General features: G+C 38.7%; 1 protein-coding gene across 5 annotated transcripts in view; it reads left to right on the forward strand.

The window, feature by feature from the left end:
- cacna2d2a (calcium channel, voltage-dependent, alpha 2/delta subunit 2a) overlaps window positions 1–16240 on the forward strand; it is a 165306-nt gene that overhangs the window by 31073 nt on the left and 117993 nt on the right. For all 5 annotated transcript variants that reach the window (XM_087800199.1, XM_087800200.1, XM_087800203.1 and 2 more), the window contains exon 3: window positions 11236–11352. In XM_087800199.1, the coding sequence (XP_087656325.1) occupies window positions 11236–11352 (117 nt within the window). The remainder of the gene's footprint in view (window positions 1–11235; window positions 11353–16240) is intronic.

Below are 16240 nucleotides of genomic sequence, written 5' to 3' on the forward strand. Positions count from 1 at the left end.
ATAAGCAGCAGTTTCAAAAGTAATTCAATTAGACGTCGCCGCGGTCATGATACTCTTGATGTAAACTCAGGTTGACATGCACTTATTTTCACTCCAAAACTTTTGGCCGGCGATGTTAAAGAAAAGAAAAAAGCTAAATTTCTATATTTCTATATTTGGTGCTCGGGAAAAACAACTCATCCCACGGCTACACTGTCTTAGAGTCGCATGCTTCATGAACATCTCCTGTGTCTCCCAGTGATTTGTGTTGTCATTTAGAGAGAGGATTCCGTATTACTCCAGACCTTCTTCTTTTATTGTAAGAAGGTGATTTTCCATATAAGTAAGTAAGTAAGTAATTTGTATTTATATAGTGCTTTTCCAGACCAGTGTCACAAAGCGCTTAAACAATCAAAACAATATTCAATAAAGTGTATACTTTAAAGATCAAGATAAAACTGATAACACAACAGGAGTTCCAGAAAATCAATGAAACGCCTGAACAAATAAAAATATCTTAAGATGTTTCTTGAAGGAGTCAGTAGATCATCAAACACAGAGGGAGAGGAAGATCGTTCCAAAGCTTAGGAGCAACAGTCTGGAAGGATTTCTCTCCTCTGGTCCTGAAGCGTGTTCAGGAACCATCAGTAGATTCTGATCCACAGACCTCAGAGCCCGAGCTGGGGTGTAAGGCTGGATCAGATCACTGATGTAAGGAGGAGTCTGACCACGAATAGATCTGAAAGTAAGAACCAGAATTTTAAAGTTGATCCTGAAAGAAACTGGCAGCCAGTGAAGAGTTTTAAGGATCGGAGAAATGTGAGTTCTTCTACTAGAGCGGGTCAGAATTCTCGCTGCAGAGTTTTGTATGAACTGCAGGCGAGACAGATCCTTCTTGTTAACATTAGTTAACAAGAAACGTTAGTTAGTTAGTGTGTGAGGATACCATATACTGCGATATATTGCGATACTTTAGACAAAAATATATTCTTTTTGTCTTTCACAACAAAGAATTGAGCATATTTCTTTAAATGTAAATTACTTTGTTATTTATTTATTACTTTGTATCCTTGTTCTTTATTCTTTGTTCTTATGTTTGCACTTTGTTCTTGTTCCTGTTTTTATAAATCTTTCTGTTTTCCGAACTGGGAAACCCAATTTCCCGAAAGAGATCTCTAGAGGGATTCATAAAGTCAATCTATTTATCTCGTAGGAAAATTCTTCTCAAAATATGAACCAAAAGAGTAAAAGTATATAAACAAGTACAGCATCGGGAATAAAAATATAAGGATTTATTGTTATATCGACATTTTTTTACACCCCTGTTTATTCATTTTAATATCGCAACACATTTTAAGACGGACACATGTTTTAATAGAACATCATTAACACAAGGTTTGTCTGATTAATTTATAAATTGACAAAATTCTCTTATTTTTTGCAAGGTATGTGTAAAGCATGCAAACGTCTCATGCGCTGTTAGGAAAATGTTTCTGATGGCTCTGATGGATTGACGGACAGGTGCCAGGTGCCGTCATCGGCGTGGAAGAGACGCAGTAATTAGTCAAATGAGAAGGAAATGGAGTCGACACAGACAGGTTCCCCCGGGGTTCTGTCTCGTCAGCAGCAGGACCTCGGCGGCCCACTCAGACACAGAAATAAACACAACCATTAAATTCAAGCTCAGAGCAAAACATAATGTGCTCATTTCAAACAAATGTATATCCTTGCGAGGGGGTCACACACAAACACGAGTCATGTGCGGCGATGAATATGGATGTTTTGACTTCTGGGCACAAGCCTGTGACGACAGCCAGACAGTTCTGGAGCAATTGAAAGCAGGGCGAAAAAAAAGGTTTGGGATGGAAGACATGAGCTAATAAGAAATGGCGAACAGAAGAGTTATTGGGTGTATATTTTCTGAGGCTGTCTGTCTGTGGGGAGGAAAAAAAAAAAAAAAAAGCGGGTGGACGGGGAAAACAATTTGGTACCATCAGCAAGTTAATAAAAAGGCAGCAGTTTATCTCTGTCTGAAAGACAAATACCCTGACTGAGGAGGAGCAGCAGAGGTCGCAGCACATTTCCCTTCATCCTGCTGCTCCTGCACGGTGGCTGGATTTTTCTGGTCTGGACTGAGATTCGGTTTATTCTGAGAGTCAAACTTAATATTGAACATTTTACCCTGTGTATCCCATAAATATACACAGTTCAAAAATGCATTGTTTTGTATGCTTATAAACCAGTGTTATAGTTGACCATAACCAAGAGTTATGATCATTTAAATGCATATTTAAGCCACGTCCTTTCATAAGCATATTTAAATTTAAATGTATTTGTTCACCCAAAATTCAAACTTCACTCATTTTCTACTCACCCTCATGTCGACTAAGGGTTGGGATTATTTTCGGAGTAATCCGTTCGTTCTAGGCAAAAATGTTTGTTCATTTTAATGTAGCAACTGGAGCTCAGGTTCATCTTCACTCAGAAATACTTCAAAAAACATCAAAATACCTCCATACTGATCATCTTTAATTGATATCTTGTATTTCTGAAGAAAAAAAATTACACAAGTCTATATTTTGCGCTCGTTTGTGGCAGACGTTTAAACATTAGCCAGTGATATAATCCGGAAGTTCCAAAGCACATACACTTTAATGTCTAAACTGGAAGTATTGTGATATTAGCCAGAGTACTTCCAGCGTACTTCCCGACCCATCGACATGAGAGTGAGTAGAAATGAGTGAAGTTTGAATTTAGGGTGAACTACTCACTTTAATTTTGTTGTTGCTACAGTTATTATCCAACAATGTTAATTAAATTAAATTAAATTGTATTTAAAGTATATTTTAATTAGTTATCTCAGGACACTTTACAGTTTAAATAAGACTATATTGGAGAAAAGAAAAACAGACTCAACAATGAGTGAATCACAGCGAGACAGTGGCAGATGAAAAACGTCCTTTTAGAAGGCAGAAACCTCGAGCAGAACCAGGTTAAGATCCTAAAACCTACTTACATGGGTTATAATTCAATGTATTATTGTTTCTGCTGTTTTTGACGCATTTTTAATTATTTTTTATTCAAAAATACTCATGTCGTTGACTGATTTTACTTTTAAAATGTATTTTTTGTGAAGTTCTCCCCAAAAAACTATTGCATATCTATGAGAATTTGAATTTAATTGACCTCTCGGTACATTAATTAAATCAGAAACTTGAACTTTACTAAATTAACAGTCTGTATAATCATAACTGCTGTGTTTATTTATGGGCAGAAATGGTTCGCAACAGATCTGGTGAGTTTTGATATTATTTTAATAGAGTTGATCAGAACCTGAATGTACCAGAAACTTAAATCAGTGAATTGTCAGGCACTTTTTCACCTGTTTACGTCGTCAGCCGACAATCCCCGAGATCATGTTACCCAACAAACCCCCTCCTGCTCGCTTTCCTCGGCCTTTTCTTGCTCGCTCTAATCTCAGCACTCCCGAAGGGGACTATGTAAATATTTAGCTCTGCTTTTGTTTCAGCAGATGAGTGCTCAGATGTAGCCATCTCAGAGAGTCTTTGTTTTGGCTGATGCCTCGTGTTTCTTGTCAGCTTATCTTGGATTCATCGCTTATTTCGCTCCAAAGCTGTTATTTACACACTTTTAATGGATCGCAAACAAATGCTAATTTTTTTTTTTACCTCGTGGGCCCTTCACTGCTTTGATTAAGATTTAAACTAAATATTATTTGGCTAAACCATTCCACTGTGAATCAAATATGGTGCACACACCAGAACATTCCGTCCACGGTTGTGGTAGAAACACTTTTTTTCAGTGTTCTTCTATATTGCAGAATGTCTCTGTAACTCTTTATTCTCTCACTCTACTTTAGATGTCAGTGTTCACAGTTATCATTCCCTGATACCTGCACCGGTCTTTCATCCCCCTCTCCCTTGTGTGACTACAACTAGAAGTATATCAACCAATTTATACATGTACTAGTCATCAAAGTCACACATCATACTAATAAAGGTATCGCCACAATAATAACATATAAACCTTATATTAAAAGAAACATGTATTTTCATGTATACAATCGTACATATACAATTTAAGAACTAGAACTAGTCTTTCTGGGTCGGCAGAGGCGGAGGCAGCTATTTTTAAGATAATTTAGTTCCTTTAAATACTGTTTTAAACAAACATATTATAAAACGTCAAGCCTTTTGAATATTCACTGTGAATACTTTTAAAACGTGCTAAAAAGTTTGATTTCAACATTTATAAGTCAATAATAAATCACAAAAAACATTTGTGTTACTTTGTGTCTCTGTCATCTTTAAATGCATCTCCTGTGATACAAAATAATTTATGTTATACTTCAGTTTGGATCGTGCTATTATACAAGCTAATGAACTTCTGAGTAGCACAAAATTCACACGTGCACAGAGACACGCCATCAGCACGTCTCAATTCAAATTTACAAACCAATGTCAGGATGTGAACGTGTTGAAAACACTTAAGTCTGTTTCTTTATCGATCTGAGCTGCCTGTGTTTTTTCGAGTCGTGGTCATACGGAGGTTTGAAGAGTTAAGTTGTGACGCCGATACTACATTTTGTCAAGACAGGTAGCATTTTATCCACACGGTTGTCATATATACTGCTGCTCTTTAGCTTCTGTAGACGTCAGTGATCAACAGGTTAAAGCCGTGAAAGCCGTTAAAGTCATGTGACTAAAGCTCTATGCGATTTTTAGTCGGGCGACACCAGTGGTCTAAAGTAGTGTTTAGCCCGACGGGAGACCAAATTTCCCATGAGCACTCGCTAAAGGTTGCAAAAGTTGCCATGTTTGTAGCAGTTGGATGAATTTTCTGTTTCCAGACTTCCATTGATGAATGAAGGATGATACTGATGAGGTAATGAATCAGATTGTGGATAATGAAATATGATATGACGGCTTTGTAAATAACATAACTTTAATTTTAACTTGTTTTTGTACCATAATTCGCCCCTCACCCCCCCCTCCACAACCGGTGCAATATGTAGCATGTTCACACCATCCCCAAGAACTTTTACAGTGAAAATAAAAATCTCACAAAACACCTCAAGTGACGGTATATGAGTCATTCAACTAGTTTGAAGTTGATGTCATCACATTATTTTGGTACAAAAATATTAAGGCACCCAAACCTATCTTGACCTTTAAAGTATATATTTTATTGTGTATTGTTTTGGTTGTTTAAGCACTTTGTGACCCTGGTCTGGAAAAGCACTATATAAATACAAATTACTTACTTACTTACTTACCTAGAGCTAATTGAACTGATGTCATTCGGCTCGTCTTCCTCCTCACATGAAACTGATGAAGAGTTTGAACCCACCATAAAGTCGGTTAAAAGTACAGCACTTCTCACTTAAAGTTTATTCCACATAACAGTTCATGAATAAGTCTTTATTCATGTTATTCAAATCGTATTTTCACTCGTATTTATCCAGTGTGTGACGAGTGGAAACTTATCATCTGTTATCGCGGAAGGTCGAGTGTCTTCTATTACGCTTTGAGTTTTCCCGATCTCCTTCAAGGATGTTCTTCTACCTGCTCTCGTCTTTTTCAAGAGCTAAGAGAGAGACTTCGCCGCTCAAACTTTACCGGTAAAAAAAACAAAAAACTCCCCAACTTGTTTTCTCCTCTGCGTCACACGACCCTCGCCGAGACATGAAGGCACTTGTGATTAGAAACCCTGGGAGACTCCCAGTGCGGTGGAACAGTGTGAGGCTTCTTCTGCTGCGTGGTTTTGTCTTATCAAACTCCTCCGAGGGTCGGCGGCATCGTCTGTCTTCTCTTATTGAACTCTTCCCGGGGCCCGCGGATGCTGTGTCTGCTAGGCAAACCCCACTAATATTCCTTAATGATGTGACATCTGTCTCTGTCAACCGGGCGCACTGCAGCATCCAGACACAGACTATTGTGGTTGACTTCACGGACAGATAAGCAGCGTCTCGCACACACACACACACACACACACACACACACACACAAACCAAGACATAAACACTTACCCAGGAACGTCGGCTCTACCGGCAAAGAAAGTCAACAAATAGGTGTCTGCAAAGAGTCGTTTTTTAGTATCTGACAACCGGGTTTCTTTCATTTCCTTTTATCTGACACATGTTGTGACCTTTAACCTCACAATCATACCCCAGTGAAAATCTTTTCATTTATCATTGGTTGTTTAAATGCTTTTTATTTGTAGCACTGGATCTCCTTTTTGCTATAGCGCCCTTGCTGTGTGTTGTGTGTAAAGAATCATAGATATTATACGTTTATTTCGTGAAACTACTTCACAAATCAAAAAAAAATGGGATTCATCTTAAAGACTTATTCACTATTTAATGACATGTGTGATGCTGAAGGGATTGCAAGGTTGCCGCGACTCTGTTGTTGGGCCGGTTTCCTGTTTTGTCATAGAAAAAAGACATCATTGTATCATCATCCATGATGAACAGTGTCCAGAGATCTCCTCTCTGCAACTTTCACCAGTGAGTCCAGCTTCATGCCAACCACAGAGCAAGACCTCCTGTTGACAAATTCCTACCCCAACACACCACAACACAAGTGTACAAGTGTATTATTCTTTTCTGTCAAACATTTTTCATGTTGTCACCTTCATACCAGGAAGTGACAGAGTGGAAATTGATTGACAAAGATGGTCTTTTATTTATTTATTTAATACAATACTGAACATACAGTGGGTCGTCCAGTCAAAGTTGTCTATTGAAGATCACAGTTTAAATAATGGTTGGACTGCGAGTCATGACTTTTTTTTGAAGGAAACAAATCTCCACAGACAGTATGAATAAAGCAGAGGATAAATGAATGTTGTATGAATGTACCAGCAACTCTTGATAACGTGACTACAACTGTTACACTTCATGCCGGCATATTCTGAATAGTTTATTTGATGACTCTATGAGTCACTGTGCTGAGAAACATCTTCTCTTGTGACCGTAAATGACTCCACAGACATGTCTTGTATATTATTTATGCAACTTGACCAGCAGCTGAATCAGATCATTAATAATTCAACCAAAAATACTGTGTATTTAAAAAAGTCTATAATTGAACACATCAGTGATGGACTTTTGATGTTACATTTGAATGGTGAGAAAACATGTCCTACCAGGCTCATCATCACGTCTTTAATATCCACGCACACGGTTCAGGACCAGAGGAGAGAAATCCTTCCAGACTGTTGCTCCTAAGCTTTGGAACGATCTTCATCTCTCTCTGTGTTTGATGATCTACTGACTCCTTCAAGAAACATCTTAAGACATTTTTATTTGTTCAGGCTTTTCCTTGATTTTCTGGAACTCCTGTTGTGTTATCAGTTTTATCTTGACCTTTAAAGTATATACTTTATTGAATATTGTTTTGATTGTTTAAGCGCTTTGTGACCCTGGTCTGGAAAAGCGCTATATAAATAAAAATTACTTACTTACTTTAATGTCTCAATCTCTGGTGGGAAGTTGTTAGTATGTCCAGAGGTGAGTGTGAAATGACATATGATTCTTAACTTGAATTATTTTCTTGAATCAATCACATTTACCATTTTAAGATTTTTTTATCTTGAATAATTTACATTTACTTGTTTAATTCGACATTTGTAAGTAAGTAAGTAAGTAAGTAATTTGTATTTATATAGCGCTTTTCCAGACTAGGGTCACAAAGCGCTTAAACAATCAAAACAATATTCAATAAAGTATATACTTTAAAGGTCAAGATAAAACTGATAACACAACAGGAGTTAGTATTTTTGCTGCACTTTTATTCCACAACCGTTGTATCCTTCAAAGTACTGTTTCTGGCTTTGTGTGTTTATGGTGTTTACGTTTGACCGTAGGATGGTAGTAACACACTCTCAAAGAACTGATTATCACCAATAAACAAGTTTATATTGACTCCGATGGTTGCTCGCCAGTTCAAGCTGAATCCATACAGCAGTGTTCGCAGTGGTTCTGACTGCCTCCCACCCTCTGTCGCTCCATCTGCATGTTTGCAGTGACACTCGGCTTGGCTCGGTGGAAGCCGTCATCACGGCTAATGACAGAGGGGTGTTTGGACGAGGATGCGAACTCAACACACGTGTGCGCGTCTCTTTTAAGCGGACGTGTGATCTTTCAGCGAGCACTCGACGTGCTCCCGACTGCCAGAGGAAGCATATTGGTGGGATTTGGCGGCGGCCCGCTGGTGTCGTATCCTGTGTGACTGTTAGTGGCAGAAGGCTTGATCGGCCGTCAGTAGCCATCTGCGGCGCCACCTCTCCTCTTTCCCCTGCGAGGACGACAGGCCTGCGTCGACGTCTGTCCAGGCGGTTTAGCCTCAAGCGAGTGGAGAGCAGATTAACGCTCGTCATTAGCTCGCCGGAATCTCTGGATGCAAACACTCAGCTGTGCGACGCAATGAACCGTTAGCATCATCGTCCTCCACTGTATTTATTCCAGGTTTTTCGTGACATATTCGAGCGCCTTATATCTTCACAACATGATCCAGTAGGTTTGTTTATTGGCTGTTGTTAGCTTTATTTCACAGATGATTCTCAGCTTTTCAATTTCAACATTCACGTCTTGGCGAGATAAGATGTCCATATATTGATCCCAGCCGTGGTGGTAAAGCAGATAAAACTGTCTCAGAGACAGCTGAGCTGATAGTGGTTCTGTTTATGTGGCAGCACTTGAGCTTTAATAAATATCAGTAACTGGAGAGACAATAAACTGTGATGGTTACGTCCACATTGATCTTGTACTTCATCGTCGTGACCCTCCTGTAGGTTATTATCGGCTTTATCGCGCTTTAGAAATTGAGTTGAATCCTCATGTTCTCTGTGATGTTGCTCTTTGTCCTTAAATCTCAACACAAACTGACTCCTTCAAGAAACATCTTAAGATGATTTTATTTGTTCAGGCTTGTCCTTGATTTTCTGGAACTCCTGTTGTGTTATCAGTTTTATCTTGATCTTTAAAATATATACTTTATTGAATATTGTTTTGATTGTTTAAGCGCTTTGTGACCCTGGTCTGGAAAAGCGCTATACAAATAAAAATTACTTACTTACATTTAAACATAGATTTGTCTCTTTTAACGACTCAAATGTTTATGTTTAGATGCCTTTAATGTAAAGAATTACTTCAAGTTCTGACCTGCTCTAGTAGAAGAACTCACATTTCTCCGATCCTTAAAACTCTTCACTGGCTTTCAGTTTCTTTCAGGATCAACTTTAAAATTCTGGTTCTTACTTTCTCTCTCTTTGCGATTGATGGATCTACTGACTCCATCAAGAAACATCTTAAGACGTTTTTATTTGTTCAGGCTTTTCCTTGGTTTTCTGGAACTCCTGTTGTGTTATCAGTTTTATCTTGACCTTTAAAGTATATACTTTATTTAATATTGTTTTGATTGTTTAAGCGCTTTGTGACCCTGGTCTGGAAAAGCGCTATATAAATAAATATGACTTACTTACTTACTTACTCATTTGGTTTACCCAGATCGGTTACTCATTTGTCAAAAAAAAGGCATGTATTTAAAAGTATCATGTTCTTTGGTGAATCTTAAATGTGTGGAAATTAAATTGCGACATCAATCAGCTATTTATCTCTTTTTTTTTTTACTCAAACCATTTGTGTATTACTTGTTACTCTTGACCGAATAATTAATGACGTAATGAAAAATAAATGACGATATATTCAACTCATAAAAGAATACATTTACACATTTGTTGATTTATATTGATAATATGTTTATTAAAGGTTAAATAAAATGTACATAACATGGAAAGAAACCAAACAACAACACAATTAATCTGTTTTGCTTTTTGCTACTGTCATGGCCGGTTCTATTGTTTTTTTTTCACCCTCTTTTTAAAAAAAAAGGTTCTGTTCTTTACCTGCCTGATATCATATTGTACTGAATTTATCTTGCACATGGTCAAAGGGGGGCAGCACACTTGAGTAAAGACGCGTCACACGGACGACGTGTCAGTCAATTAAAAAGCTTGAACTCTCAATGATAAGTGTGTAACAAAAGGAAGTCAACGATACTGTTGGTCTCGGTTTCCTTTAGGATAGTTTAGTGTTTCACCTTCAACAGAGTCTTGATCCTCAGATAGAAGTCTCGAGAACCGGCTTCACACGAGTGAGTGTAGCATTAAAAAAACAGAAGTGCTTTGTTATTATTATTTTTTCTAATGATTTACTCATTTCACCGTCGGTGTGTGTGAGTCTGGAGTGTTTCCACGTGTCTCGGAGAGAATAAAACGCATCGCCCTGCCAATGAGCAATACTGCACTTTCAGAAAATTAATATTGATTCCAAGAGAAAGACATTTCAGAGTTTTTTAAATCGACAAAAGACATTATTTTCTGCAGAGAGAGGAGGGGTTTTCGGTCGGTCAATAAAGCTTGCCTGTTTTATGGATAAAAAAAAAAAAAATTCCATTTATTGTTTTTTCTCCATCCTGAGACAGAAGGAGTGATGAAGTGTGTGTGCATGTGTTGGTAAACGCTGACATGACGCAGGTATAAAGAGTGTGTGTGTGTGATTCTGACACCGATTTCTTATCAAACATTTGGCTCAAGTGTTTGTACGTGTTTTGAAAGTGAGCAGGAACTTAAAGCTCGCAGCTGGCAGCCGAAATAAGACAATCTTGTCAGAGTGGCTGCCTGGCAGAGCCGCAACTTCTGCCTTCTCTGCCGAGCCTCTGGAAGGAAAGTGCCTTTGGCCGTCGGCCCGGCTTTCAGCGTGACATAGATGGATCAAATGGACGCTCGTGTTTTGCTTTCCCTAATTGCCGCGCATCAGCGAATCGACCTGACAGATATGATATTTCATAAAGGAGTAAACGATCCGTACTTTTTGCAATCAGGGGAGCAAGGATTAAGCAGGAGTGTCGCCACAAGACATGAAACGGAATACTTGACTTAATGGATTTCTTTCTCGCTCACCTCTTGTTTGACTTCAGAAGATTGTGAACTCAAGTCTCTCCTTTCCAATCATTGAAGTAATTGTGTAATTAAAAGTGTGATTTTAAGTGCGACCACTAATGTTAAGTGGATGGCTGACAACAAAAACCTTTTATAAATAAGCTGGAAGAGAAAAGGGGACGATGAAAAAAAAAAATGTTTTGTTGCTTTGAGTAACATGTAAACAATTAGAGTTTATCGAGCTACATGGATAACCGTTGACATTTCCACTCTGTGTCGTCCATTTTGCAGATCTACAATGAGAAAAAGAGCCAGTTTGAAATCAAGAGGAACAACCCGAGGGACCTGGTGGAGAGAGTCGCCCGCGACATCTCAAAACTGCTCAACAGCAAGAGAAAATCCTTGGAGGTAAGAGGAAAAAAATTTGGGTGTATTTATTAAAATATAAAATGATAGCAAATATGTGTTTCTGGCTCAGAGAGGGGGACTCTCACCTCTGCTCCACAGAGTGTTGAGAAGAAAAGCAAGTGTGAAATGGATGCTCACGTCTTTTCTTTTTTTAGTTAATAAAAAGCAAAAAAGAGAAACAAAATGAAGCAGCTTGAAACTTATAAGAGCTTGTTAAAAGTAATTGGTGACCACATGTTCTTAGGATATGATCAACATTCCGTGTTCACACATCAGGCCCCTGAACTGATGCTGACACCTAATCAAGAAAAAAAAGGATTAATACATATCATTATGCGACACCTTTGAATGTCAAGAGATCTTTAATAAACTCTTCGTTGAAGTGTAACACAATTTATCGTGTGTACACTTACAAGGCTTAAAGAAAATCTAGTTAACTTTAGCACTTTCATAGGATTGTTTGTGGGGTTTTGTTGAAAAAAACAACGTACTGTTGCGCTTTCAGAATTATTTGGGGTACAATATTGTGTGTGACAGGCTAGCTCGGTTCCACAATCTGTTAAAGTCATTATAAACCACAAATATTTTGCATTATTTCACAATGTAACGTTCCTGCTCCTTGCAAAGGGAAATTCTCCCGGTGAGATCCCCAAGACGCCACACTACATCCCTGGTACAGGATTGTATTTCAAGTGGCATTGACTCTCCAGTCCAGTGTTTGCGGGAGTCGAGAGAAAAAAAAAGTTCTTCCAGTCTAACCTCCACGGGCCACACTGTCACCTCACATCCTGTCTGCGAGATTCACTCAGAAGGGAGGAAATGAGGTGAAAAAAAAGCGTAGGGCTGGAATGAGAATGTCTCCCTGGGGCGTGGAAAAATCAAGAAAATGATGTTCAGAAATTCATAGATTTAAAAATGAGCAGCAGGCGGGAGAGAAGAAAGAAGTGTGCGTGTGTGTAGGTGTGTGTGTGTGTTGTTGTGCGTGCGTGTCGGCCTCGGCTACATTGGAGGAAACAAACAAACCGAGATGCAGTCGTTATTGTCTTAAGACTCAAATACTGGGAGAGAAGTTGTGTCTATTAGGTGTCTCATTATTGTTTATGATTTTGAACGTAGGTGCAGAGAATGTGGACTTATTATTCATTCAAGGGAGAGAAAAAAATCCATTTCTTAATGCTCTCTGACGATAAGAAGAGCCAGACGCGGCTCAGAACATTTGAGTTTCCAGGCTGTTTCTACCCCCTGTGATGGTTATTTAGTCCCAAATATACTCTGCCTCAAACTTAAAAAGACATGTGCATGTCTTTGTAGGATGAATTTATTCTCTTGCAATCCATTAAAAATAGGGCTGCAGGTCTTTTTGTGTAATTCTTATTTGTATTACTAATGATGAAAGACACATTTACTCTAATTATTTGCTTTGAAGAAAAACGTTGTTTTGAAAGGCCAGTTAAATTTTAGTTTTTAAAACGTGATCGATTCAATGGAAAGATTTTACTGGAGGCGAGCAAACACATTTTCCTCTCTCCTTGACAAATAACTTGACCGATCTCTGCGGGGCCTCAGCGACCATACGTCAAAGACCCTAACATACAAAATGAGGTCAAAGCTAATGTGAATAGATTCATGAAAACGACTGCAATGATAACACCGGGGTTGATATTCTTCAAAACGGTGTGAGCAAGCTGCATTATTAATTAAAGTTTCCCCTCCACAGCTTCTTCAAGTGGCTCTCTCACGAGGAAAGCGTTGACTGACATATTTGAATTCAAAATTATGAGCAGGTTGTCTCGGGATTTCTGCAGTTTAGTGAAGAAATCATAGCACACCTTTAACCGGGGCAAACAATCTGTATCCCATCACTGTGTCTAATCTACAACCTCCCCGTATCAGTATAGACAGAATAGAGAGCCCAAGATTGAACCTGAGTTTCTAGTTTTATGATGGTCGATATTTGAATGGAAAGCACATCATAACAAGAGGTATGGAACACTTATGTGTGTGTTTGTGGAATAAAAAAAAAGGTTGATTTATTTAGAGATATTAGAAGAGAACTAAAATTCGATAGATAGATACTTTTATTTATCTCTGTGGAGAAATTCTATCTTATTTAGCTAAAATTCTAAATGAAAGATTTCTAATGTTGTCTTGATATCATCATCATTGAACAAACTACTGTCCATCATCGATGATGACAGTCATCCTCTTTGCACTGTCATCAGTGAGCAGAGAAGCAGAATGAGTGCACAAATGCTCCTACCCAGGTGCAAGACTAATAGACTCAGGGACTCATTCATTCCTCGGGCTATTAAATTGTACAATTCTGAGTTCGGGGGCAGGAGTGGAGTGAGGGTATCTGGATGTTCTGTTCTATGTTAGTCTTTGTATCCTTTGTCTTTGTTGTTTTTCTTTGACCTATGTTCTTTGTCTTTATCTTTAGACTTAGATTGTGTCATCTTGTTCTTTTTCTCTTTATGTTCTTCTTCTTATTTTATTTTTATTTACTATTTTGTATTGTTTATGGAAAATTGCTGGCTGTTGGAAAAAACAATTTCAATAAAGTTTTACCTTACCTTACTTTTCTGAAGGGAAATTGATGGATTTTACGGACGACAACCATTATAACCTATTAGACCATGGCTTTTTAAAAAGCCAGTTTTCTACAGCGGATGAAAAGTTGTGAAAACATATTTAAGAATGGAGTTAAAGTTGTAAACTCTGTTAGCAGATAATGTTTATTCCAGCCCTCTAATGTCCTTGTATGTTCACCTCACCGTTCTTGCCTCAGGCCCAAGTCGTCATCTCAAACAATGATCCTGTTTTACAGTTGCTGCTGAAATAATAATGAAAAATAAAACATAAAACTTCAGCAGGTTGGCCGAGTCGTCGGCTTCCTCCAGGCGTCTTCTTCAGGTTTATTCTCGCTTAGTGGGAGAAAAACATGTAAAATCCTAAAAAAGAAAAAAATCAGATCTCTTGTGAGATTCAGAGATTTAACACAAAACCAATTTAATTTACGTTCAAATATATGCATGCAGGTTTTACCGCCATCATTCCATGCATCATTGAATCTAAATAAGTAAGTAAGTAATAGTTATTTGTAAAGTGTTTTTCTAGACCAGGGTCACAAAGCTCTTGAACAATCAAAAACAATACACAGTTAAAATATATACTTTAAGTAGGAGTCTGAATAGTTCTGAAAGTAAGAACCAGAATTTTAAAATGGATCCTGAAAGAAACTGGCAGCCAGTGAAGAGTTTAAAGGATCAGGGAAATGTGAGTTCTTCTACTAGAGCAGGTCAGAATTCTCGCTGCAGAGTTTTGTATTAACTAGAGGTGAGACAGCTTCTTCTTGTTTGTTTGTTGACTTGTTTTCTGCTTTTTTTTTAACATGTTGATCATTCTGAAGTTTTTGATCTGAAGTATGTGAAGCTGTGGAGGTGCAGGTGAATCTACTCTGTGTTTAGGTGTTCAAGAGTGCAGAGCCACGTTTATCTGTGACCAGCGAGGTCTTAAAATCTCTAGATGGTGTAGAAAACTGGACCAGCTCACTACTGAACTGCTGGCTTCACTGAAATCTGTCTGTCATCAAGTGTGCCATAACATATTCTGCTCTCATATAAACAGCGAGTCTTTATCTGACGTCGGTTCAGCGGCTCTATAGTCACAGAAGTCTGCACGACCTGCCAGAGTGATCAGAGCCGCCCGACCCTGCGTGTCGCTCGCAGAAGCCGCGTATCAGTTCGGGTCCTTCAGAACCCCCTGAGACACCCTCCTCGGTGTCAGTCAAACGCAGACGAGGTGGAGATGTCAGTAAGACTTCCGCTGAGATTCTCAAGCCTTCGGGGAGAAAAGTTGTGCCCGCGAGCAACAGGCGGTGATCGTGTTACATTCTCATCAGCCGCTGAACAGCACAAACTGTCATTGTCGGAGCTCTTAAGTTATGATCTCACAGAGAGGGGACTTGGGAGAACTAAGGTTTGTCTAATCCAATTACAGAGATCCCCAAACTATTCCAACACCTCGGAGGAGCAGAAGAAACGCCTTTCCCTTGACATGTTTCAACTGGGCACCGTACAGACAAGCGAGGTCGTATTCGCTTTAACTTACACACGAAGCAGAAGTTAATGGAATTTGGCGCAATAGTAAATTGGTGCCAGCGCTATGGTCTTAAATTAAACTGAGATCTAACGGCCCGCTTAATCATTCTGGAAAGATAATTCCTGACCTACATAAAAATGTATGATTCACTCAGAGATCTCAGTTTTGCAGGCAAAGAAACTATTTATACACATGTATTCACATGCTCACTCGGACGAAAACGTGTTTCTTAGAATTGAAACACTTATGTGACGTCCAGAAGCTCACGTTCATCAACGACCAGGTGTCTCACCTTAAGACTAACACACACCAACAGTTTCCTGGGATGTAAACACACATCTTCACTGGCTTCCAGTTTCTTTCATGATCAATTTTAAAATTCTGGCTCTTACTTTCAGATCTATTCATGGTCAGACTCCTCCTTACATCAGTGATCTGATCCAGACTTACACCCCAGCTCGGGCTCTGAGGTCTGTGGATCAGAATCTACTGATGGTTCCTGAACACGGTTCAGGACCAGAGGAGATAAATCCTTCCAGACTGTTGCTCCTAAGCTTTGGAACGATCTTCCTCTCTCTCTGTGTTTGATGATCTACTGACTCCTTCAAGAAACATCTTAAGACGTTTTTATTTGTTCAGGCTTTTCCTTGATTTTCTGGAACTCCTGTTGTGTTATCAGTTTTATCTTGACTTTTAAAGTATATACTTTATTGAGTATTGTTTTGATTGTTTTAAGCGCTTCGTGACCCTTGTCTGGAAAAGCGCTGATTTGATGTTTTGATATTTG

Source organism: Callionymus lyra, chromosome 10, assembly GCF_982586985.1.
Source record: "Callionymus lyra chromosome 10, fCalLyr1.hap1.1, whole genome shotgun sequence".
In the NCBI taxonomy this organism is placed as follows: Eukaryota; Metazoa; Chordata; class Actinopteri; order Syngnathiformes; family Callionymidae; genus Callionymus; species Callionymus lyra.